We start from the raw sequence: 25,027 nt of genomic DNA on the forward strand, positions 1-25,027 counted from the left end.
ATGGAATTTGGTATTTATACCCAGGCAAAGACAAAGAGTGGAAGAAAAAAAGCAAAGAAAAGAATACCCAATAATTACATCCTTAAGAGTCTCAACATTAAAAATAAAGGTCTTAATTACATTGCTCATATCATGAGATAAATCATTTTCCCCTTTTGGGAAAGTATATGGTGACTTGCTCTTTTTTTTTTTTTCTTAACCTACTAAAAAATTACCAGCAGCCTTTCTTAGTTCTTTTTAGGCTATGAATTGTGCAACAGTCTCAGCTGCAAATCAAGCAATTTAATGATGTTGTAGCACTTAAACTCACTTGAGCTTTGTAAGAACTTTTTAAATAAAAGCATACAGTTTGTACCTTATGCCAGGACATCATATCCTACCCATCCATACTTGCCCCAGTGAAACTCAGACTTCCCTGGATTTTCTTTTCCTCATTCTTTGAATTTTAATCTGTGTGTTTTTAGTCTTTGAATTAACTGAGAAGCCTTTTCCTTCTGTGGGCTAAGCACATTCCTTCAAAACCACAGGCATCCACTTCTCATTGGATTTATGACAATCACAACATTGGCATGCAGGTAAAAAAAAAAAGAATTCAATTTGCTTTTCCCATCACACCTCCAGTTACCTCAGGGAACCTCACTTTAATGGGAAAGAAGGACAATTTCTGCCATCCTAACCATGTCAAAATGTTCCCCAGTGTTCCTCAGTGGTCTATCCTTTCCTCCGAACACTTCCAGAGCTCTGGCTATTGAATCATTAGGGTTTTGCCTCTCAGAAAAAGGTGGCATTTCAAGGAAAAGGGATTCTAACAGACAGCACCCCAGAGGAACGTCCCTTCTTCAGAATAGCCTCTTTAGGAAATTCCTTTCTAAATCTATTAAGTTTATGGATTAAACTACTTTCAAGGATGGAATGGCCTGAGAGCTTTCTAAACTGAGATTAGGACTTTATCCTTTGTTCGACACACAACATGGATCACTCAAAGCACTTAATAAATATTTAACAGAATTGAGTCAGTAACATTCTAAAAGAGTTAGAAAAGGCTTTAAAATTTGCTTTGTTTTTTCTATCAACACAATGACAAACATAAATGGGTGGATTATAGAAACCACCAGGAGGTACACAGAACATAATTCAAGGCTGTAAAATGAGATCCTCAAATCTACATGAGTATTTTCTAAAGTCTGTGGCTATGCTATCTATATGTTACTATGCTAAATTTAAATTCTTTTTGTCCAGCTTCAAAGGCTAACCTCTTAACCTTCTCCACGGTTTGTACCCTAAAAGGCCACCCATTGTTACAAATTTTAAGAGCTCTCATACATGCATCCTTAACACTCTATGATTTTTGCTTTTTTTTTTTTTTAAGATTTTATTTATTTATTTGACAGACAGAGATCACAAATAGGCAGAGAGGCAGGCAGAGAAAGAGAGGAGGAAGCAGGCTCCCTGCTGAGCAGAGAGCCCAATGCAGGGCTGGATCCCAGAACCCTGGGATCATGACCTGAGCCGAAGGCAGAGGCTTTAACCCACTGAGCCACCCAGGCGCCCCACTCAGTGATCTTTCAATCTTGCCTTAGCATCAGATTCTCATTTTTGTTTTCAAAGGTGTATTTTCTTTTATGGTATCACCACCACCTTTCAGTTTGCTGCTTTAAATTTGCTTAAGCTCGGAAACACCAATAACAAAACAAGCTCACTAAAATCTTATGAAATACAAAACTTCCAATGGGTGAAGTAGAATATAGACTTTGTGATATACATTGGTCATTCCCCACTGGTAGCTCTGTTTTGAGAGAAGAAATGTTACTATTCTGGCTTTGAGACATGAAGAATATGATATTTAAGTCTAAACATGCATTAGCCAATCCTGAAAAATCAACATACTTATAATCCAAAATGACTTAATAAATATTTAGTTATAGATGGAAAGGCACATTACAGTCAAGAAACCTGCTCGTATAGCAGAGTGGAACAGTGACTACATCTGCAGAAAATATATTTATATACAAGCTACAAAAAAAATCAAATGTGCTATAAAACAAAGGTAGCAGAGGAGTCCCTAAGGATAAGGAATGTTTAAACAAGAGAATAAAGAGGCTCATTCAATGCTCTGTACTAAAAAATGAGCCTCAGCTTCAGAAAGAAGTTAGGGAGTCTGCTCCCAACTCATTCTGGCCCAAAAAGGTGAAGAAGGCAGAATATCAGAAAGAATAATGGAGTAAAGAAAAGAGTCCCAGGGAGTTTGACACAGATAAAGACTAAGAGCCACTTTCTTGTTTTGATTAAGGGAAGACCAGTAGATACAGAAGAAAGGTTGCCTTGAAGGCACATAGTGGCATTATTTCCATTTTGGCTAGGGTCAGCCCTGCTTATTTCCACCAAATGTGGATAACTAAGAAGACTCACAGAGCTATTTTTATCATATAAGCTTGGCAGATATGTTGTTTTTAAACCTGACAACATGCTATATGTGTGTGTGTGTGTGTGTGTGTATTCTTTCATGTTAATACATGTTCTCTTTGTTTGTAAAGTTAACATGACAGCTTCATTAATCAAGTTATCATGATAATTAAAATTTGACTAGTGTTTAATATGTAATATTACTTATTTTGTGGGATGTCTGGGTGGCTCAGTCAGTTAAGCGTCTGCCTTCGGCTCAGGTCATGATTCTAAGATCCTGGGATCATGTCCTACATCAGGCTCCTTGCTCAGCAGGGAGACTGCTTCTCAACTCTGCCTGCTCCGCCTGCCATTCCCCCTGCTTGTGCTCTGATAAATAAACAAATAAAATCTTTAAAAAATATATTACTTATTTTGCAAAGACAGAACACATACTTATGGGAAATAGTGGCCCAACTACTTGCAGTGGTGATTAAATGGGTAGCAATTAAATTTGTGCTTTCCTTACACTGGCCTCTGCTCCCTGCTAGGCTCTTAAGAGAGAAGAAACATGATATCAAAATCTCTAATTTTTAGGATAGAAAGTATTGACAAAACCTAGAGTATACAACTTAAGAGTCTGATGGTTCCAAAGGCATTCCTGAGTTGCTCCATGGATATAAGGCTCTCAGAATAAGACTGTAGATACATATTTAAGACTAAATGCCCATTTCCACCCTTCTGTGATTTTTCTCCTTAAATCTGCCACCCAAGTCTCCTTGTCCCTCTAAGTCTCCCTGTGACTATGTACTCTATAATACTGATACATCAGCATCTGAGTTTTTCAAGCCAATCGCTTATAGTTACTTATTAAAAAACAAACAAACAAACAAACAAACAAAAATCAAGTTTGTAAAGAAGGAATACTTACCTGTAGTAAACATGGCCTCCCTTTGCCCTCTTTATACTTTATTCAAACAAAAGTTAAAAAGTGACTGTAATTTATATTCAGATACTTAAGAAGTGATTATATTTCCTCCTGCATCCATTGTATATAAATGTAAATGACAGGATCTCTTAGATGCTTTGGGTACTAAGGGGAAAAACAGACCTTGATAAAATGCAACATATGATCACACAAATTTGAGTACTATGTAAGCAGTTAGCCATAACAACTCAAACTTAAGTACTTATTACATTCACTAGGAGGGAAAAATACATGAACTGCCTAAAAAATGTAGTGTTTTAAAAAATTCATATTTACTTCCAGCTATTCTGTGGCTATTTACACTGTGGGTGCTTTTAAAGGTCAAAAACAATGAACTGTCTAAAAATATTCTGAACAGCAATGGTATTACACTGTGAATTTTATTTTTAGACTTTGGTCAATAAAGACAAAAATAATAAAGTTAAGCAATCAAAAGAAGTACCAAAAAAAGACATTCATATACATAAAACATATGAACAGTATAGATTCACTTCCAGTTGATTCAATTCTTACATTTAAAATATAAAATACATCTTAATTTGTCAAGAAACTGACCACATTTAGCACCAGGAACTTTACTTTAGCTTTTGATCATGACTTCACTATCTTGTCATAGGAAAAGAAATTTCATGGAAAATATATGTTTATCACTGTCAATTAATAAAAAAATTAATTTTGAAAAGTAACTGCTGCATATCGTCGATTCATGAGTGATTAAAAGGGAATAAATCCTTAAAACTGGGACTACTTGATATTGCGCACAACTCTCCTACAGTGGTTTGTTTTCATCTCCTCCAATGCTTGTTCCAGTTGCTGAACCAAATGGAGCAGAGTGGCTGGGTCTGTCTGCAGAACTTTGGTGCTGTGATCTCCATTCTGATTAAGGTGTAGCTTTATAGTCACTGATGGTTTAATCTGTTGCCTCAGGCTTCTGCTTGCAAGCTTCATTTTAAATGGAATAAGAGCATATAACTGTTTTAATAATCATGCTGAACACACAGTATTTGTAACCACCTTATATCATATACAAAAATAAACCTTTACATGAATTATAGACTTCAAAATGAAAACTAAAGTTTAAAAAACGTTGGAAAGAAAGAAGAGAATATATATACAACCTTGCCATACAGGATTTCTTAAATATGATATATAAGACATAAACCATAATGAAAAAAACCAATAAACTGAAATACATTAAGATTATTACATTCTTTTCTAAAGGATACCTAAAGATGGTAGAAAAACAAACCACAAGCTGAGAGAAGACACTTTGTAACACATACAACCAAAAAATAGATTAGTACCCAGAACGTATGAAAACCCTTCTGATTAAAAACAAAAACAAAAAACCCCACAAGAACAAGAGAAAAACCTGCATTAGAGCTAAGTAAGCAGTTCACAAAAGAAGTAATACAAATAAATAAACATAGGAAAACATGTTCAACTTTATTAGAAATCAGGAAAATGACTAATAAAACCATACAGTTCTGTTTTACATGTATCAACCCATCAAGAATTAAAAGCCTGTCCAAATGAAGGCATTGTGAGCAACAATAATGGAACTCTCTTCCACAGCTGGTGAGAGTGAAAAGAGAATCACTTTGGAAAACCATATACATTACCATCAATTCCACTCCTAGGTGTATACCTTGAATTCTTACATTTATACATTATATTCATGACGGTAATTGTTTTTGTTTCCAAGATTTTGTTTCCAATTCCAAAAATTAGAAACGTCTCAAATATTCTTTAATAACAGAATGGATACATTGAGAATACTCATACAATAAAATGCTTACTAAATGGCAATGAAAAGAACTATAACAATGTAAATTGTTATGGATAAATCTAGTAAAATGCTCAATCAAAAAGCAAGCTGCAAAAGAATACATGAAAACTAAGGTTTGATGAAAAAATTTGTGTAAAAAAGGAACTATCAAGAAAGGACTGGGGCGCCTGGGTGGCTCAGTGGGTAAAAGCCTCTGCCTTCGACTCGGGTCATGATCCCAGAGTCCTGGGATGGAGTCCCACATTGGGCTCTCTGCTCAGCAAGGAGCCTGCTTCCCCCTCTCTCTGCCTTCCTCTCTGCCTACTTGTAATCTCTGTCTGTCAAATAAATAAAATCTTTAAAAAAAAAGAAAGAAAGAAAGAAAAAGAAAGGATTAACGGAAAATTCAGGATAATGGTTCCTTCAGAGGAGTGAGAGGCATCGTAACTGGGGGAGGTCATATGTGGTCTTGATGTATTTCTTAAGCTTGGCAGTGGGTACTTGTTTTATTATTATTCTTTAAGCTGAATAGCTATAATGTTTTGTTTGTATGATATATTTCAAAAATTTTTAAAGAAAATACTACTGACATGTTTTTAAAAGAAAAAAATATCCAAATACTAGAAACAATGGCTAACTTGGAAGCATTAGCATTTATTTAGTCCTAGCACCAGACTGTTCCCTAAAGACCATACTTCCTTAGAAGGAACGAGGACATCTTTAAAGGAATAGCTGATTAGAGGTCTGGGACAACAATTGTACAAGATAAACCTGAAGCATCTTGTTACACAAGAAGGCAAGACTGTTACCTAAAACTACGAGAGTCATGGCAAAAGGAGAAGAAGCCAAACTGAAGAAACAGAATATTCTGACTAATAACTTCTTCCAATTAATTCTAGGTGATCTGGCTTCCAGAAGAACCCAAGAACTGATCCATGGTTGAAATTTAATGTAAAAAAAATAACTTGGAAACAATAGATTGATACTCTAGAGTAAGCCAGTTCCCAAACATAACAGAGATACTTGTAAGTTAAAGTATCTCTTCAAGATCATTTCTCTAGTATAGAAAATTATAGGTATAAAAGACAGACTATTAAGTATGATGGCTGAAAATACTACTTACTGATTCACTTATGCATTGTTTATACTCTTTTCTCTATATATGCCTTACAGATAGGGACCAAATGTATCTAGGTGTGTAATTAAGCCATGAACTTTTTAAAAAGATTTTATTCATTTATGTATTTGAGAATGAAAGAGAGAGAGAGAGAGCATGAGGGGGGAGACTCCCTGTGGGCAGGGATCCCAATGTGGGACTCAATCCCAGAACTCCAGGAACATGCATGACCTGAGCTGAAGGCAGCTGCTTAAACAACTGAGCCATCCAGGTGCTCTAAGCCATGAACTTTTTGTTTAGAGACTTTAGGTCAATCTATCCTCAAATTTTTAGAAAACATAATATCTAATCAATATCCCTTGCAAATAAGTATCCACACCATTCTTTAAAATTTATAAAGATTATGGAACATTCCAAACAAACACCTAGTAAGACATAATCAGACCTAATTTTTTCTCAGAAAGAAATTCTGATGACAATACAGGATAAAGAACAGTAGGCCACAAAGTTCCTGATATGGACTTATTTTTTAATAGAGAGGAGATTCTGTCCTTATAAAAATAACAAGAGCAATTTATTTTATTTTTTTTAAGATTTTAAAAATTTATTTATTTGACAGATCACAAGTGGGCAGAGAGGCAGGCAGAGACAGAGAGAGTAGGGGGAAGCAGGCTCCCCGCTGAGCAGAAAGACCGAGGCAGGGCTCGATCTCAGGACCCTGGGATCATGACCTGAGCTGAAGGCAGTCACTTAACCAACTGAGCCACCCAGTTGCCCCAACAATAGCAATTTAAATGGATCAGTCCTAAAGGTAAATCTTCCCACACCAAACTCAAATGCGTTCAGTTTATTGATGCTATTAAATGCACTAATTTTGCTGGCAATTTATGAAGGGAAATGTTTCTATTAGAAACATTTAGAAACTATGATGATTAGTGTATTTCTTATAAGCAACTACACAATAATTAGATGGTAACTGTCCATTCACTACCAGTGTTGAGACAAATCAGTTACTCAAAAATGAAAGGCCTTTATCCTATTTGTTTCCCAGCCATTTAGCTGATCTTCTGTCAAGTTTTCCTCCCATAAACAGAAAGAAGAATCTATTCCAGTTAAAATCCCTTGTAATAATTTTGACTAGTGAGCTCAGAAAATCAATTAGTTCTTTAAGTAGTTTTTTTTAGCTCTAAATGCACTTCACCACATGAAGCAATATTCATTCAGCATACCCTCAGCTTTAACTGTATTAGTCCTTGCGATAGCATGGCTATTCAAACCCATTTCACTTGGTAAATGAGCTCTCCTGAGTTTTAGAAAATTCAGTTGCTTAAGTTTCATTTTAAAAATGTCTTCATAATGGAAAAACTCAAAGTAAATCACAAAGCCAAAAAAACAACTTTTAAGGGCTACCAGAACCCAAAAGTCAGAAATAACCCCCATTCAAGAAAGAGGTAAATATGTGCAAGATAAATTACTACTGAATCTCATGAATATGACCATCCCCACACCTCCTGGTTATTATGAGAAGACTGAAACATAAAAGCTTAGCAACACTGATCTCCTCCTCCCCGGGAACCCCACAGGAGTTGCATCTTACGATGTTTCCAAGAGCATGAACTATGACTATGTCTGGTTCTTTGTGAATCCACACCACCTAGCAATGACAACTGTACAAGAAACAGTTGATAAACAACTTGTTTAAGAAGCTACCTACCCTCCCCTATCCCCACCCCTACCTTTTTTAATATTCAGCACTGAATGCCTATTATGTACCAGGCATTGTACTGGGGACAGAGTAGTGAACAAGACACAGTACCTGCCCTCATGGAGCCTATAGTCTGGTTTATACCATATCTGTGTTTCTACCTATTCAAGCACTCATCACACTGGATTATACTTGCTAGACCCTCTAACTGAATTTCTGTAACCTGCTGGACCATCTTACCATCATTCCAATCAGGAAGAATCCACTGTAACAGTAGTTTACAGACTGCAAGCTAGAATTCCCCAGGTAAGGTTTTTAAAAATCCTGATGCCTAGGCCAAATCCCATAACAATAAATCAGCATCTCTGGCGGTAGAACACAGACATGAAAATATTTTAAAACTACCCAGGCCATTTCAATATGCAGTCAAGTTTGGGAACCAGAGCACTATACCACATATTCAATGCTCATTCCCATATCCATATAGCCCTTTACAACTTACATTGCCTCCTTTCCCAAGAATATTAACACTGGTTTTCTCCATTCATTCATCCTTCTGAAATTTCACCTTTTGCTGAAGCTTTTCTGGACTGTGCAAGCATACACTGAACTACTGAAGCTATAGATTTTTGAAATATAGTACTCAGTTGTACCTTCATTTATACAATTATATTTTCCCCCTCCAGAAATTTACTTTACAAATATCTTTAATTACTAGTTACTCTAAAAACATCTAATATCTCTAACTAGATGATAACATCTTTTCCATCTGAGAAAATGTCTTATGCTTCTTTTTTCAAAAGCATTTAGCACAGCTCTAATCAGCAAATGGATGACATTCAATAAACATCTATTAACTTATCTGTCACTGCTTGATAAAGGGCTACATGCAAGAGTATGAGAACCTCCTTTTGGTTATCTGTGTGGCTTTACAAACAACTGAATCTTTCAAACAGAACATGTAAAAGTAGTCAGACACAAAAGAATATTTACTGAATCATTCCATATATAGAAAGTTAAAGAACAGGCAAAAGGAATCTACATATTTGAAGCCAGGATGCTGGTGACCTTTGGAAAGGAAGGAAGGGGAAGTAATTGGTAGGTAGCAAAGAGGATACTTCTGGGGTGCTTGTCATGGGCGAGAGTTAGTTTCATGGGTGTTTCACCATGTGATAATCCACTGAGCGTTACAATGACCTGTGCACTTTAATATATGCGTGCTTTATGTTTAAACATAAAAGTGTCATAAAATCAAATATGAATTTAAAAATCTGCATGACCATCTCCTTTCCAAAATAACCTATTTCTGACAAACTCTGCAAATTAAACTACTCTAAACACATTAAGCATATAAGAAAATGAACTGTTTGTGAAATGGTCTCAAAACAAACATTGAAAAAAATTAGTTTCAAACCGAAGTTTAGTTAAGGTGGTAAAGAATATAATAAGTTTGAGGACATGGAACTAAAAATTAATCTTCTATTCTTTGTCAAGTGGGGAAAAAAAATCCATACCTGTACATCCAGTCGCCATTCAAGGCTGTGGTAACTTGGAAGGTCTGGTGCCAATTCACTCAGAATAGTTCTGATCTCTTTTCGGTTGTCCAAATAAAGCTGAAGCAATAATTTGTTCAATTCTTCAGAGAATCCCAGAACAAAAACAGAGTCTTGGAAATCCAGTTCAGAAATCTGAAGGTGAGTCAAGTTTAACAGAACATTAATTTTTTGTCTAGTAACTGCTAAAATATTTGATATACACAAAAGACTATGATATCTCCTAATTCTTTTCTGGCTGGTAAAAGAAACAACATCCTTTACATTTAAAGGTAACTCTTGCCCACTACTCCCAAATCTGAGTCTCTGATACATAAAAATACTTTTATTAAAACATAAAAAGAATTGTTAAAATGGCCAACTTCTCTTCTATTCTCCATCAAGCTAGATAGTGCTAATACACAAAATAAAAGAAAATAAAATAAGTCATTTAATTCTCCCTTCTCCTAGGATATGTCCTATTGTATATGGTTTAATAGCATGCAGAATTAGAAGTAAGTCTAATTTATACTAGCAAGAGGCATTCATACCAGCAGATCACATTATAGTCATATTGATTACACATGGCTTGACTAAGTCCATTATAAACCACTAACAACATAATTGAAATGAGCAGGTGCCTGCCAGGGCTATGACGTAGAGTATACTGCACCTTTTTAAGGTCAAAGAAATACAAAACAGTTCACAGAACCCCTTACCATAAGCTTCGAGCTTTCAGTGAGGAGGTACGTTAATCCTTCCACACCATGTTGGACAGTGTCACTGCTCACATTGAGTTTTCCTGGGAAAAGGAAACATAAGCCAATAACTTACTGTGTGATATTTATCCCTTTATTCAAGTTCTTATTTAGGCGTAAATATTATCCATTATTCCATACTTCCAGGCACCGTAATGAAAAATAATGAGTCGGTAATAGCCTCCTGTTCATTCTCCACTGTGAGACAGATGCCTTTGGTATTTCCCGCCGTGTAACCTTTACAAAATGCAAACCCATGGAGACCAGTATCAGCCGTACTGTCCTCCTCTTGAACGCCCCCAGCTATTTCAAGTCTGAAGAAGAGGAACTCCAAGGACTGACAATCTCAGAAACCACCCTCGCCCAGCAGGGAGACATCAATACTGCAGAAAAGCGGATGTCTGAACAACTAATTATAACCAAACACTTGCAGGATATTAATGCCTCACCCTGCTATTCCACACCCTGGGGTGCATCGAAGCATCATAGGATCTCTGGCAGATGGTATTATGTGCTTTTTACGCACGACAAAACCAACTCAGCGGAAGCTTTAAAAATCTCAAAGCTACTTAGAGCGCGGGAAGGATTTGCGCCACAAGAGCCCTACCACAACTCTACCTACCACATTCTACCCTATTAGCCCTACCCAATTAGCCCTACCACATTGCACCACAATGAAAGTAAGACCCTTGGAGCTGCAAAAACCCCTTCCTCTCCAGGGTGCCAGAAAAAGGTCCGCACTTCCCCGCGCAGCAACTCTCCCCGTCTTACTGGCGGCGCCTTCGTAGATCTTGGGGTTCGAGCCTCGCCTCAGGAACTCCACCGCAATCCGCCCAAACTCCGCGACCACTGCAACGGAAGCCAGGAGCTCATGAGCGCCGGGCGCACCCCTGATCCCCCAGGCCACAGGACACCACCCTCTGCTGCCGCGCCCTCTGACCCGTGCTGTCCACTCGCGGCAAAAACGCCAAGTGCTCCTTATGCTCCTCCGACAGGTCCAGCAGCATCTTCGCAAAGCGGAGGATTTCTCCGGGAAGCGTTGATCCCGCCCTCGCCACTTCCGGGACCAGCGTCCAAGCGCAAAGAAGCTCCGGCTCCTCAACATCCCCAGCTTTTGGGTTCCGGTCTTTCGCAGTCGTAACGCAAACGCCGGCGGGTGGTGTATTCTGGGGTCAGAAGATGGTTCCGTTCGCAAATCATCTTGGAAAGATGTAGCTTGGTGGTGCACGGTGCTATGCTCTGTGGAAGATGAAAAGATGCTTAAAATCCGACACGCCCCCTTGTGGAGCTTACATTAATAATATCTAGCTATATTAATATTATCTAGCTAGCATTTACTAAGCACTATGTCGGGACATGTTCTGACATTTATTAGAGTTCAAAAGAATTCCATGAGGTAGGTACCATTATTGTTCCCACTAGAAATAAGGAAACAGAGAATGGTCAAGCAACTGAAACTAACTTTTATAGAGCTATTAGTTTGCACAAAGCTTTTGTCTATGTTACGTGTTTTGTATATGTTACCTTATTTGATTGGCCTTATTTAATTCGCTCAATAGCTATGACCTCGTTTTTACAGATGAAAAATCAAAGCTCCAAAGATTACATAATAAGCTAGAGACAGAGCTGGAAGGAGAGGGTCAGATCCCTTGACGACCTGCTTCAAAGCCCATCATTCTACACAGCAGGCTGAAAACTGAAGGTCTGTAACACGTTCTGTAAATGATTATGAATTAGGATAAAGATGGTGATGACGATGACAATGACAATGACTGATGCTTGCAGGGTTCAGAATGATATCTTTATTTTAATATGTTGAGAGTAGGGTGAAAATTCTGTTCCTTTCCCATCTTTCTCTTCTCACCTGCGGTGGTTCAGATATCAGAATACAGAATTGCTAACTGATAGGAATATGACTCTCCAAATCTCAACCCCTTGGTGGGGGAGTTGGTGGGGGAAAAGGGGAGGGGGTTGGACAGATACTTCATATCTATTGTTCTATCGAAGGATTGACATTACTCTTTCTACTCTCTGATTCTCTTGGGCAGAAATGAAAACTGGAAGTTTGTTTTTTTTTTTTTTAAGATTTTATTTATTTATTTGAGAGAGAGACAGTGAGAGAGAACATGAGCGAGGAGAAGGTCAGAGGGAGAAGCAGACTCCCCATGGAGCTGGGAGCCGGATGTGGGACTCGATCCCGGGACTCCAGGATCATGACCTGAGCCGAAGGCAGTCGTCCAACCAACTGAGCCACCCAGGCGCCCCTAAAACTGGAAGTTTTTGAGCTCTGTGTACCTTGTCTTTCATATTGAAATTGTTTGTTTCCTCCACTGATGAACAGAAAGGTGTGTCCTTAAACTTGTTAGTTAGGTCATGAAGCAGCATTTGCAGAGAGAGTGCAATTTTTTTCTTAAGTTGCAGATCAGGATAAATGGCATCGTTTCCTGAAGAAGCTTTTATTCATACATTATTGAGAAAATGTCCATTATTTAAGAATAATTTTCAGAAAACATAAAACCATGATTCTTTTTTTTTTTAAATTTACGGTTTTTACTTATTTGACAGAGAGAGATAGCAAGAGAGGAACAACAAGCAGGGGGAGTGTGAGAAGGAGTAGCCGGCTTCCCGCTGACCAGGGAACCCAATTCAGGCTGGATCCCAAGGTCCTGGGATCATGACCTGCCGAAGGCAAAGGCTTAACAACTGAGCTACCCAGGGACCCCCAAACCATGATTCTTTTACAAATATATAATGAATACTTGTCAAAGATTGTGTTGGACCCCTGGGTTAATGAGGGGATTAGTAAGATTACAGTAAAAACCAGTTTCAACTGGCACGGAGATAATTCAAGAGCCATACATCCAGAGAGAATAAGAAATGTTGAAATGAATCTGCAAATAGATACAACACTATGCCTTATGGTGTAGCCTTTCTTTCCTGTGATCTCAGGGACTGAAAATTGGGGGCAGGGGAGGAAGATAGGGAATAGGAATAAAAAAGGGGGGGAAGGTGGTCAAGAAGCCATTATATAGCTGGGGGGAAAACAGCCTGGGAGTTAAACTCTCTGGGATAATTTGCAGGGCAACTTTTTGTTACCCAGTGTGATATAGTTGTTTAGAGGAAATTACCTGAATGAAAATACCAAAAGTCTAGATTCCAGATCTGGCTCTCATACCTACTACCTATAAGACCTCCAGGAAGTTCTTTTTATATGTTATAGACTTAGCCTCTTCATCTGTAAAAGGGTGGCTGTTGTTGTTGTTGGTTTTTTTTTTTTTTTTTTTTGCTCTGAAAAAAAAGAGGTTTTTTTTTTTTTAATTTTTTATTTTTTTATAAACATATATTTTTATCCCCAGGGGTACAGGTCTGTGAATCACCAGGTTTACACACTTCACAGCACTCACCAAAGCACATACCCTCCCCAATGTCCATAATCCCACCCCCTTCTCCCAAACCCCCTCCCCCCACCAACCCTCAGTTTGTTTTGTGAGATTAAGAGTCACTTATGGTTTGTCTCCCTCCCAATCCCATCTTGTTTCATTGATTCTTCTCCTACCCACTTAAGCCTCCATGTTGCATCATCACTTCCTCATATCAGGGAGATCATATGATAGTTGTCTTTCTCTGCTTGACTTATTTCGCTAAGCATAATACGCTCTAGTTCCATCCATGTTGTTGCAAATGGCAAGATTTCATTTCTTTTGATGGCTGCATAGTATTCCATTGTGTATATATACCACATCTTCTTGATCCATTCATCTGTTGATGGACATCTAGGTTCTTTGGGTGGTTGTTGTTGTTTAAGATTTTATTTATTTGCCAGAAAGAGAGAGAGAGAGAGCGAGAGCATACGCACATGAGCACAAGCAGGGAGAGTGGCAGGGAGAGGGAGAGGCATCCTATAAATGGGTGTTTTAATGATGATTGCCTTTATGTGTCATGCAGGGCTGTTATTACGCTTAGATGAGCTAATAAATTCACATTAAAAATTGATTTTAGGGGCGCCTGGGTGGCTCAGTCAGTTAAGCGTCTGTCTTTAGCTCGGCCCAGGATCTGGGGTCCTGGGATCCATACCCACATCATACTCCCTGCTCAGTGGGGAGTCTGCTTCTCCCTCTCCCTCTGCCCCCTGTTGTGCTCTCCCTCTCTCACTCTATCTCAATTAAGTAAAATTAAAAAGAAATTGATATTAATGATCAAATGAAACAATAAATTAGTGTTAAACACTTGAAAGACTTGTAAACTGAAGCATTTATATGTTATAGGAGAAGATTTTATATGCCCAAATCATTGAGAATTCCATGTGCATAATCATCCTAAAGTCCACTGATTTAATGCAACAAATATTTATAGAGCAATTACTCAAAGGTTCAAGCATACACATGATGCCTTGGCAATTTGGAGATGAATAAAACAATGTCCTTTCCTCCAGAAGATGACAATAAAGTGAGGGAGACAATCAAGTGAAGTCAATACTGTATGATGAATGATAATAGTTGAGGACTGAACAAAATGATATGCAACCATAGAGAAGGTAGCAATTAACTCTGATTCCAATAAGATTCAGGTTTAGAATAAGTGTCCCAGGGTATGCCTGTGCCAGCTAATGCTAATGATTTACAACTGTGCAGCACTAAGAATAGAAGGTCTTAAAGTCACTTCATGCTGTTTCACTCCTAGGGCAAAGTGATGAAAGAAGAACGACTCATTCGTTTTTCTATTGACTCTAGCGGGGAACAGGGATTCATAACAATTGTCCTCTCACATTCTCTCCTTGTCTTTCTATCTCCCTCCACCTCATGCACTTTCCTTTTCCTTTAGATTTCCCCACATTCCTTTTTCTCTCTTAGGCATTCCAGCCCCAGAATCTCTGCACCAGTATTTCCTTGATGGTGTTTCAATGTTACATAAAATATTATTATCCCCTGCAAGGAGATCCAGTTCAATTCAGCATACTGTGAAGGGCATAAAAGTGTGGTGATACCATCACTGTTAGGAATTGCACTGTCATGAATCTGAAGCGAGCACAAAATGCATGAATTAGTTCTTTAGATTTTTAAAGAATTGTTTTAGTGTATTTATTTATTTATTTATTTATTTTGAGAGAGAGAGAGAGGGAGCGCGCGTGAGTGAGCATGAGTGAGGGTGCAGGGACCGAGGGAGAAGCAGACTCCCCGCTGAGCAGGAGCCAGACAGGCAGACAGAGGGATGAAGGGTTGGACCCCAGGACTCTGAGATCATGACCTAAGCCAAGGGCAGACACTAAACTGACTGAGCCACCCAGCCACCCCTAAAATTTTTTTTTTAGTTCACTTTTTCAGTTGGATTATAAAATGCAAACAGAAACTGGGAAAGATTAAAAAAAATACAAAACTTCTTGTTGAATTTCCTCAAATTGAGCACGCCGAGTAACCCAGATGGAGAAATACCCCAGAGCCTCATGGAGAGGTACCCCAGAACCTCAGCAGGGCCCTCTTCCAGTTACTATCCCTTCTTGTTGTCTCTATAATGAACTAACACCTATACACATGCTGCTTTCCAACATCTCTTTGACATCATCTTTATATTTGCTCTTCTTTTAAAGATTTTATTTATTTATTTGACAGAGAGAAACAGCAAGAGAGGGAACAGAAGCAGGGGGAGTGGGAGAGGGAGAAGCAGGCTTCCCGCCAAGCAGGGAGCCCGGTGCAGGGCTGGATCCCCAAACCCTGGGATCATGACCTGAGCTGAAGGCATAGGCTTAACAACTGAGCCACCCAAGCACCCAATTCATTTTTGTATTTGCTTTTACATTAACCTTCTATGCACCCCAACCCCATAGTATCTAACTAGATACTTTAAAGTATTTTTTAAAGTGAGCTTTAGGTTTTCGGTGCCTTTGACTGTTGTAACAAAATCTGTCTTAGAAATCTACCTAGCAGGGCACCTGGGTGGTTGTCGGTGGAGCATCTGCTGGGAGTCTGCTTCTCCTCTGCCTTTCACACTGCTTGTGTTCTCTCTCTCTCTCAATCAAATAACAAGTTAAAAAAAAAAAATCCTAAGAAGAAAAATCTTCCTAGCAAATACTATCAAAAAAAAAATTTAAGAAAAATTTAACAAAATGTTTGTAAGACCCCCTACCCTAAAAACTAAAAAAACACTGATGAGAGAAATAAAGGCAGATTTAAATAAATAGTGACATGGATAGAGAAATATATCATGGGTTGTAAGAGGCAATATTATTAAGATATTATTTTTGCTTTTTTATAGAGAATGACAAGTTCCCTTAAAAATCTATATGAAAATGCAAAGGACTGAGAATAACTGAAACAAACTTGGAAAAAGAAGAATAAGGCCAGAATAGACATACTATCTGATTTTAAGACCCACTGTACAGCTATAGTAATTAAGACAGTGTGGTATTAGTATAATCAAAGATAAATCAATAGAGAAAAATAGAGAGTCTGGAAATAGATCCATAATGATATTGTAATGATTTTTAAAAAGATTTTTAAATTTATATATAAATAAAATTAAATATAAATAAAATATTAATATTTTATTTATTATTTATTTTACTTTAAAAAAGATTTTATTTATTTGTTTGACAGAGATCACAAGCAGGCGGGGTTGGGGGGTTGGTGAAGCAGGCTCCCTGCTGAGCAGAGAGTCCGATGTGGGGCTCGATCCTAGGACCCTGAGATCATGACCTGAGCCAAAGGCAGAGGCTTAACCCACTGAGCCACCCAGACACCCCTGTAAACTGATTTTTGATAAAGATACCAATGTAATTCAATGAGAGAAAAGAAAGTCTTTTCAACAACTGGTACTAGAACAATTTGATAAACTTACAAGAAAAAAATGAATCCTGATTCTCACCTCATATCCCATACACAAAAATAATTCACGATGGATTATAGATTTAATGTAAAAGCGAAAACATGAAACTTCTAGCAGAAAACATATGAGGATATCATCACGACTTTGGGATAGGCAAAGAGTTCATAAAGAGGAAACAGAAGACACGATCCATAAAGGAAAAAAAGCCCAATAAATTGTACTTCATCAAAGTTAAAAACTTTCATTCACAAAAAGGCACCATTAATAAAATTAAAAAGTGAACCACAGACTGGGAGAACATATTTGCAGTACATATATCTGAGATGGAATTTGGCTTTTTTTAAAAAAAATATTTTATTTATTTGACAGAGATCACAAGTAGGCAGAGAGGCAGGCAGAGAGGGGGGGTGAAACCAGGCTCCCTGCTGAGCAGACAGCCCCATGCGGGCCTCAATCCCGGGGCCCTGAGACCATGACCTGAGCAGAAGGCAGAATCTTAACCCACTGAGCCACCCAGATTTTTATATACTCATGGTACAGAAATTTGTACCATGAGTATATAAAAATCTCCAATAATCAAATAATTAAAAGATAAAAGTATTTTATGTGGGCAAAACTCTTGAGTTGATACTTCACAAAAGAAGCTATACAAATGACCAATAGGCAAATGAAAAAGCATTCAGTGTCATTAATCATCAAGAAAATGCAAATTAATACACAAAGAGATGTCATTTTAACCCACTAGAAAAACAAAATAAAAAACACTGATGACACAAAATTTTAAGGAGTATGTGGAGTGACCAGAACATTTGTACACTGTAGGGGCACCTGGGTGGCTCAGTCAGTTAAGTGTCTGCTTTCAGCTCAGGTCATGATCCCAGGGTCCTGGGATTGAGCCCTGCATGGAGCCTTGCATGGGGTTGCAGGGGTGGGGTAACTTCTCAGTGGGGAGCTTGCTTCTCCTTCTCATATTGCCCCTTCCCCTGCTTGTGTTCTCTCTCTCTCTCTGTGTCAAATAAATAAATAAATAAAATCTTTTAAAAAAGAGAACATTTGTACATTGTTAATGGGAGTATAAAAATCATAAAACCACTTCGGAGAACTTTTGTGCAATTTCTTATAATGTTAAAGGTACATTTACCCTCTTATCCAACAATTCCACTTGTAAGTATTTGCCCAAGACAGATGAAAGCATATGTCCAGGCAAAGACCTTACAATAATGTTCATAGCAGTTTTATTCATAATAACACAAACTGGAGGCAACCCAAATATATATACAGTTGAACAGATAAATTCCATACAATGGAATATGCTAGATAATAAAAAACAGTCTAAAAAAGATCTGAATGAAGTACAGATATTGGAGTTATTAGAACTGAACTGAACCCAAAATAACTACGAATAATATGTCCAAAATATTAGGTGATGATGAAAAATTTAATCAGAGAAGTAGAAACTGTAAAAAAGAAAGAAAGAAAAGGGAAAAAAAACAAATAAGAAAGCAAATGTACAACAGAAAGAATTAAAAGTAAAGTTCACTGTAAAAAAAAACAGAAATCAGAGTAGTGGGTGTCTGTGGGGGACTGGGATGGACTTAGTTATGGGGGTTTGAAGGGACTTTCTGGGGAAATGGAAATATTTACATCTTGATTGGAGTGCTGGTTATACTGATGTATATATTTGTCAGAACCGTTGAATCTTACACTTAAGATTTGTGCAATTCACTGTATGTATCAATTTAAAAAATTAATAGTGATATTTTAGCAGAAGTTCAAAAGATGTCCGAGACCAAGTACTTGACCTAAACAGTATTTGTAACTCCCCTAGGGACTTTCCCTATAGAGAGTATTAAAATTGATTTACTTTTACTATGTACTACTTTCATATGGTTTAAAAAACAAAAAGCATTAAAAATAACCCCAGAAAAACAAAAACACAGAAAGCAACAGTGAAAATTCTCACCCTCCGCCCATCCTGTTTCCCATTCTTCCAGTTTTCCTACCCTGTAGGAAAGACCACTGTAGGCGGCTACTCCTCTCCGTTTCTTAAGAATTCTTCAATGAACTGTGTAAAAAAACACATGCCTGAAATGTTCACTTACAGTGATGGAGTTCAAGAAAACATGATGTTCAACACTAAATATCCTGTCGATGGTTGTATAGCATTAGGACTGTTATTAGAAATTATAGCATTAGTTACTTGAAATGTTAATATGAGAACTGAAGTTTCTGTTGGATCAGGTCTTTGCCCAAACTGGAGTTGTCATGACTTTTCAAAGTACAATTTCTGGAGGAGTTTCACATGCTGTTAGGCCTCCTTGTATAGTCAGGTTAGAAATGCTCTTTTTGGCTAGAACTCTTGCTATTCCTAACTGCTGAAGCCATCGTTTCTCTTTAAAGGCACTGAAAGAAAACAAGACAAATAGTTTGTAAGGAAGTCCAATATTGTCTCTATTTATTGCTGAAATGATAGAACTCTCCAGGTTGATTTTGGAGCTGTCGCTAGCTTATCTTGTCACACAAGGTAAGTTGTAAAAATAGAAAACAGGAATCTTTCTCAAATTAGTTCCTTGTGAAGCATTGGGAATATTTTACCAAGGCAATACTAGAAATTTAGCCCCAACAGCTAGAAACAGAAGACCACTCAATGTCACATAGAATTCTCTAGATAGAAACTTTTCTGTCTGTTCCCCCAGGCATCCTTATACATCATGTATTCCCTGATGCATCACGAAAACACATTTTTTTCCCCCATTGGTATGATATTAAATACCCTTTTACCATAATGCAATGAAACTTTATGTTTTATGGTAGCTCTTCTCTGGCTATATATTAATAAAGACTTGCAGATTTAAATATGATCACTCCTAGGGGCACCTGGGTGGCTCAGTGGGTTAAAGCCTCTGCCTTCGGCTCAGGTCATGATCCCAGGCTCCTGGGATCGAGCCCCGCATCGGGCTCTCTGCTCAGCGGAGAGCCTGCTTCCTCCTCTCTCTCTCTGCCTGCCTCTCTGCCTACTTGTAATCTCTGCCTGTCAAATAAATAAATAAATAATCTTAAAAAATATATATGTTTACTCCTACTTAGTCGGGTATAAATGTGATTTACTACAGAGGGGCCCTCTCAGAGTCTGTCCTTTGTCTTTCTCTCTCTCTGCACCCTCAGCCTAGAAGGCCTTACTTACTGATTGGTTCAACTCACATATCCTTGACTCCTAAATCCTGATCAACACTTCCAATTTCCACATCTTTTACCTTCTTCCTAAGCCTGCCCCCTTTCAGTATTCCTGCTCTAACACTGTGCCTTTGCTATCTCCTCACCATCTCTACACCTGGAAACAAACCTCCATTCCTCCTTCTCTCTCTGCTTCTACATCTAATTAGTGATCGAGTGTTGCAGATCATTCCTCAGAAGTATCTTTCATATTTGGCTTTCCTCCTCTTCCCTACCTACTTCTGCTCTAGTCCAGGTTTTTATCATTCCTTGTTTCTCTTATTACAGCCTCCTAAATCTATAGTAGGCCTTCCACAGCTTCAGTAAGACTTCTTCCCAGTGACTCTTCCACACATCTCCACCAGATTTGTCTTCAAAAAGAAACATAAACTGCTTATGTGATACCTGATAAAAACAAAAAGAAAAAACAAAAAAACTTCTGTGATCTTCCTACCTACTTCCTAATAAGCAGACTCTCCACGTGGGCACACAAGGAGATCTCAGCATAGGTGCAATTTGCCTTGCTAGTCTCACCTTCAGCCAGTTTCTCCCTCTCCCCTAAAATGCCTTTTGCAGATCCACTTACTTCTTTGAAAACTAAATTTCTTTCTGACCCCTTCGCAAAGCAGTGCCCTGGCTCCTTTTGTCTGATGAAGTCCTTAAATCTAAAGGGCATTCACTGAATCTATGAGAAGAAATTTTGCATTAAAGTACTTTAGTGTTTCAAATATTTGAACTCTGTTCAAGTTTGCCTAACTCACCATTAATGTTCTGGATTAACTCCTTGCTTTACCTTTGCATGTTTGCATTCTGCCTAGCACTTACTGGGACATAATAAGCACTTTAGAATATTTTAAAAGTACATTGTTTGCTTTCTAATGTGCATCTGTTGATAAAACTAATCAGTATTTCTTTTCTAACGTTTACAGCCTGATTTTAAGATGGCTCTGTGATTTTTTTCAACCAATCAATTTCTAGTCTTTTTATAGAATTTTAGAATATCTCTTTTTATGCATTCTAGTCAGAGCTGTATCACAAATTACCAAGATCCAAGTTGGTAAGCAGTTTCTTTACCTTCTATCAATCTCGTGCAGTCCTAAATTTTGTCAGTTTTAGAGCTCAAATTTCTCTGACCACTAGGTGGCAACAGTTTAGGGGAAATAAAGTAGAGCTGAACCAAAGACCAATACAGAGGCAACGAAAACAATCTAGCCTTGTTTTGTTCTTTCCTTTTCATTATGTTGATTAGGGGGAAAAGCTGCTCATAAATCTATATTTCTACTGTAATATTAGCATCCAATAATACCTTATAAGTAATGGATGGGACCTGAGATCTGATCAGAGTTGTGTTTTCAGCGAAATCTGATGACCAATATGCAAAAGTTTATCTTGTGAAATGAATATGCCTGAAAAGTCCACTCCTGATACATCTGTTTCTGGCTTTAAATGTGACAATGGGTTACTTTTTAAACGACCTAAAATATTAATATCAACTCTATCACACTGTCCAGTATAGATTTTCCTCAACCAGTATGTCTTGCCCAGTAAGTCAACTGAAGTCTTCATAGTTGTTCCTTTTTTCCTTCCCCTTTCATCACCATCCAGTCTTCCATGACACTTTTGATGCCTCTCTCCCATACTTCAAGTTTCCCCCTCCTCCTTTTAATTATAATTAACAATTTCTTATTAATTAAAAAAAAAGAATAAGCAAGGGACCTTGCTATTTGATACAACTCTTTGCATGTGTCTCCTTTCTTTCTGAAAGCCTGAGGAGTCAGGTGCTACACAGATTGGTCTGGCCGGTAAAATGGGTTTATTTGGTCCTAGACACAAGGCTAAGGTGAGGTCTCTGAAGCCGGTTACTGATGCACTGGAACAACCTGTACTACATTGTATGGCATGGTACGGCTTCATGGACCATTCCCTGCCCTAGACATGCCCTACTAAAGGTTTGCCCTTGTATGTTTAAAAAGAAAACATTACCTGGCCACCGCTAAGCAGTAAATGGCATTCTCCCTTGGAGTCTTACCACTGTGCTCCGAGAAACACACCAACGAGGATTTGAGTAAAAAGTCCGCTTTGGGTGTTGCATAGTAAAAAGATGGGTGTGAGTAGCCCACTCTGGAAACTGGGGGGAGGGGGACTTGAGGGAGATACGTATTTTTTATGAGCTTTTCTTTTTTCCTAGCTGTGGCAGTGATTTTTTTCTGATGCTGTTGTTGATGTCTTTGTAATTCAGAGAATGTACTTGCATCTACCAGCGGAGGCAATTTCAAGGTTTGTTGTTTTGTGTCGTGCTGTGAAATTGCCAAAGGATTGACAGGTTTCCGGCTTGCAGTTTCTTCCCTGAGAGGGGGTAGCTTGGCCACGGTGCTTTGTGAATCCTCGCACCTAGCCTTGTACCAGCTCTTGGAGGTCATTTTTGGCGTGCTGAAACCATCCACCATCACCGTGTCTCCGACTTTTGCCCCAGAGACCCTTGCTCTGCAAAGCTGGCTTTTATTAAGGTTGTGACTCTGGGCTCTGAGGACCCATTGTTTTATTTTAATATAAATCCTCATGGGGACTGAAATTTTCGGAAAAGAAACCGTGGACCACATTTTACTCAATAAATACAATACACAGTCTTTATGCTTGTGTTTAAAGGCGATGGTCAGGGGAATTTGTCCTGCTGCATTTTTGCATTCCAGGCACAGCACGCTGCAGTGGACAAAGGCCTTCAGAATCAACAGTTGGCCCATTTCTGCAGCTGCATGAATGGGGCATTTAGAGACATCTGCATGAAGGGCTTCATGGCACCATGCTCGACAGGGGTGAACACCCACAGCCTCTTCAGGCCGCACACCCTGCTTCAGGGCCCATTCAGTGAGCTCAATGTACCCGTAAAAGGCGGCGATGTACAGGGCTACCTTTTTCTGATACCTGAATGAATGAAATAAGTAGAGGTGAGTGTTTAGGAAGTCAGCAAGTGGATAAATGTAGCTACACTAAATAACCACAAAGCATGCTAGTTAAAATGTTTATTTCTTCCTAACTTTTAAGTAAAAAATTTCAGAAAAGACATATGGTAATATATAGGTTAAACTGCACAGGTCCTGGGGCACCGGGGTGGCTCAGTTGGTCAAACGTCTGCCTTCAGCTCAGGTCATGATCTCAGAGTCCTGGGATCGAGCCCCCTGCTTAGCAGGGAGTCTGCTTCTCCCTTTCCCTCTGCCTTTTCCCCCAGCCTCTGTACATGCTCTCTAACTCAAATAAAGTCTTAAAAAAAAAATAAACTGCACAGGTCCTACTTAGCCACATTATCCCACTATGCACAGGTAAATTGTTCAAAGTGCTTTTCTTAGAGTGGTTTTCTTTCTTATGAAACTCAGATGCTCAGGGAAAAAAAAAATATATATATATATATATAATATATATATATATTTTTTTTTTCCTTTTTTTTTAAGAGAGGGAGGGAAAGAGAGGGTAGAGAGGGAGATAGAGAATCTTAAGCCCTGCACAGAGCTTGACACAGGACTTGATCTCAAAACCCTGAGATCATGACCTGAGCCGAAATCAAAGAGTTGGACCCTTAAATGACTGAGCCACCCAGGTACCCCTCAAGCTTTATATTAAGTGGGGAAGTTTTGGAAGAAATCCAGCACGAAGAAATTTGAATGTTTTGAGTATTTGTTTGTTTTGTCTTTTCTTTTTTTAAAATTTTATTTATTTTTTATTTTTTTATAAACATATAATATATTTTTATCCCCAGGGGTACAGGTCTGTGAGTCTGTTTCGTCTTTTCTAACAATAGTGTTTATTTTGGGCTTCTCAAAGTCTCTACTGCTATTCTGACTGAAACCACTAGGTTGCGCCCCCACCAGCACTACCACCAGTGCCGCAGTCTCCTAACTGGAGGTCCTCTTCCTTCCCTCAAATAACTTCCCACTGCAATCGAAATCCTAACTCCTCACCTTGGCTTACAAGTCCTCTCACAATCTGGCCCCTGCCCCCGTTCCCATAACTCCCCTTCCCTGTCAGTGCACTAGAGCCACACTGGCTTCCCTGCTGTCCCTACAATACCCCATAAGGCACAAGCTGAATGACTGGTGCAGGCTGTTTAGAGGCAAACCTAGATAGGGTCCCACTAGGTATATAATGATATAGATACAGGATATATTTGGGCCCGGCTCTCTGACCCCATCATAGAGATGGAGACAAGCTTGCCTGCTATCATCTGAAATCTATTGCAAATAACTGATTCTCCTCTCACTGGTTACACGCTCATCACACCATCTTTTGATGTGTGTGTGGGTTCCTGTGTAAGGAAGATGACCTGACCAGAACATGTGGGTCTCTGGGACCTACAGTTAGATTAGAATTGTGGTGGTTAGATTATAACTAATTAGAGCAATTACATTAATACACTGGCATTTTGGTTCACACATGAGTTTTTGTCAAAATTCATTAATGCAAATCAGCATCTCTGGATGGGATCAGTTTTCTTTTTTTTTTTTTTTATAAACATATATTTTTATCCCCAGGGGTACAGGTCTGTGAATCACCAGGTTTACACACTTCACAGCACTCACCAAAGCACATACCCTCCCCAATGTCCATAATCCCACCCCCTTCTCCCAAACCCCCTCCCCCCAGCAACCCTCAGTTTGTTTTGTGAGATTAAGAGTCACTTATGGTTTGTCTCCCTCCCAATCTTAAGTGGGTAGGAGAAGAATCAGTTTTCTTGATTTGGGGAGAAGAGCGCC

General features: G+C 38.5%; 3 protein-coding genes across 4 annotated transcripts in view; 1 reads left to right on the forward strand and 2 right to left on the reverse strand.

Moving 5' to 3' along the window:
- Window positions 1-3,731: 3,731 nt before the first annotated feature.
- Window positions 3,732-11,308, reverse strand: COMMD2 (COMM domain containing 2). Its single transcript, XM_082682313.1, has 5 exons — window positions 11,191-11,308; window positions 11,022-11,099; window positions 10,212-10,294; window positions 9,475-9,648; window positions 3,732-4,312 (listed from the first exon to the last, which is right to left on the reverse strand). Exons 1-5 carry the CDS (start codon window positions 11,255-11,257, stop codon window positions 4,115-4,117), a joined length of 600 nt encoding a protein of 199 aa, XP_082538439.1. The 5' UTR covers window positions 11,258-11,308; the 3' UTR covers window positions 3,732-4,114.
- Window positions 11,309-11,514: 206 nt separating this feature from the next.
- Window positions 11,515-25,027, forward strand: part of RNF13 (ring finger protein 13) — a 199,343-nt gene continuing 185,830 nt past the window's right edge. Inside the window, exons 1-2 of the mRNA XM_082682215.1 lie at window positions 11,515-11,646; window positions 11,830-11,952. The gene's annotated coding sequence lies outside the window, so the exon portion shown is untranslated. The remainder of the gene's footprint in view (window positions 11,647-11,829; window positions 11,953-25,027) is intronic.
- ANKUB1 (ankyrin repeat and ubiquitin domain containing 1) overlaps window positions 18,288-25,027 on the reverse strand; it is a 32,883-nt gene continuing 26,143 nt past the window's right edge. For both annotated transcript variants that reach the window (XM_082682180.1, XM_082682179.1), the window contains exons 5-6: window positions 22,266-23,204; window positions 18,288-19,472 (exon numbers count right to left, since the gene is read on the reverse strand). In XM_082682180.1, coding sequence (XP_082538306.1) covers window positions 19,343-19,472; window positions 22,266-23,204 — 1,069 coding nt within the window. In that variant the 3' untranslated portion in view covers window positions 18,288-19,342. The remainder of the gene's footprint in view (window positions 19,473-22,265; window positions 23,205-25,027) is intronic.

Source organism: Mustela nivalis (assembly GCF_964662115.1).
Source record: "Mustela nivalis genome assembly, chromosome: 1".
Taxonomy (NCBI): Eukaryota; Metazoa; Chordata; class Mammalia; order Carnivora; family Mustelidae; genus Mustela; species Mustela nivalis.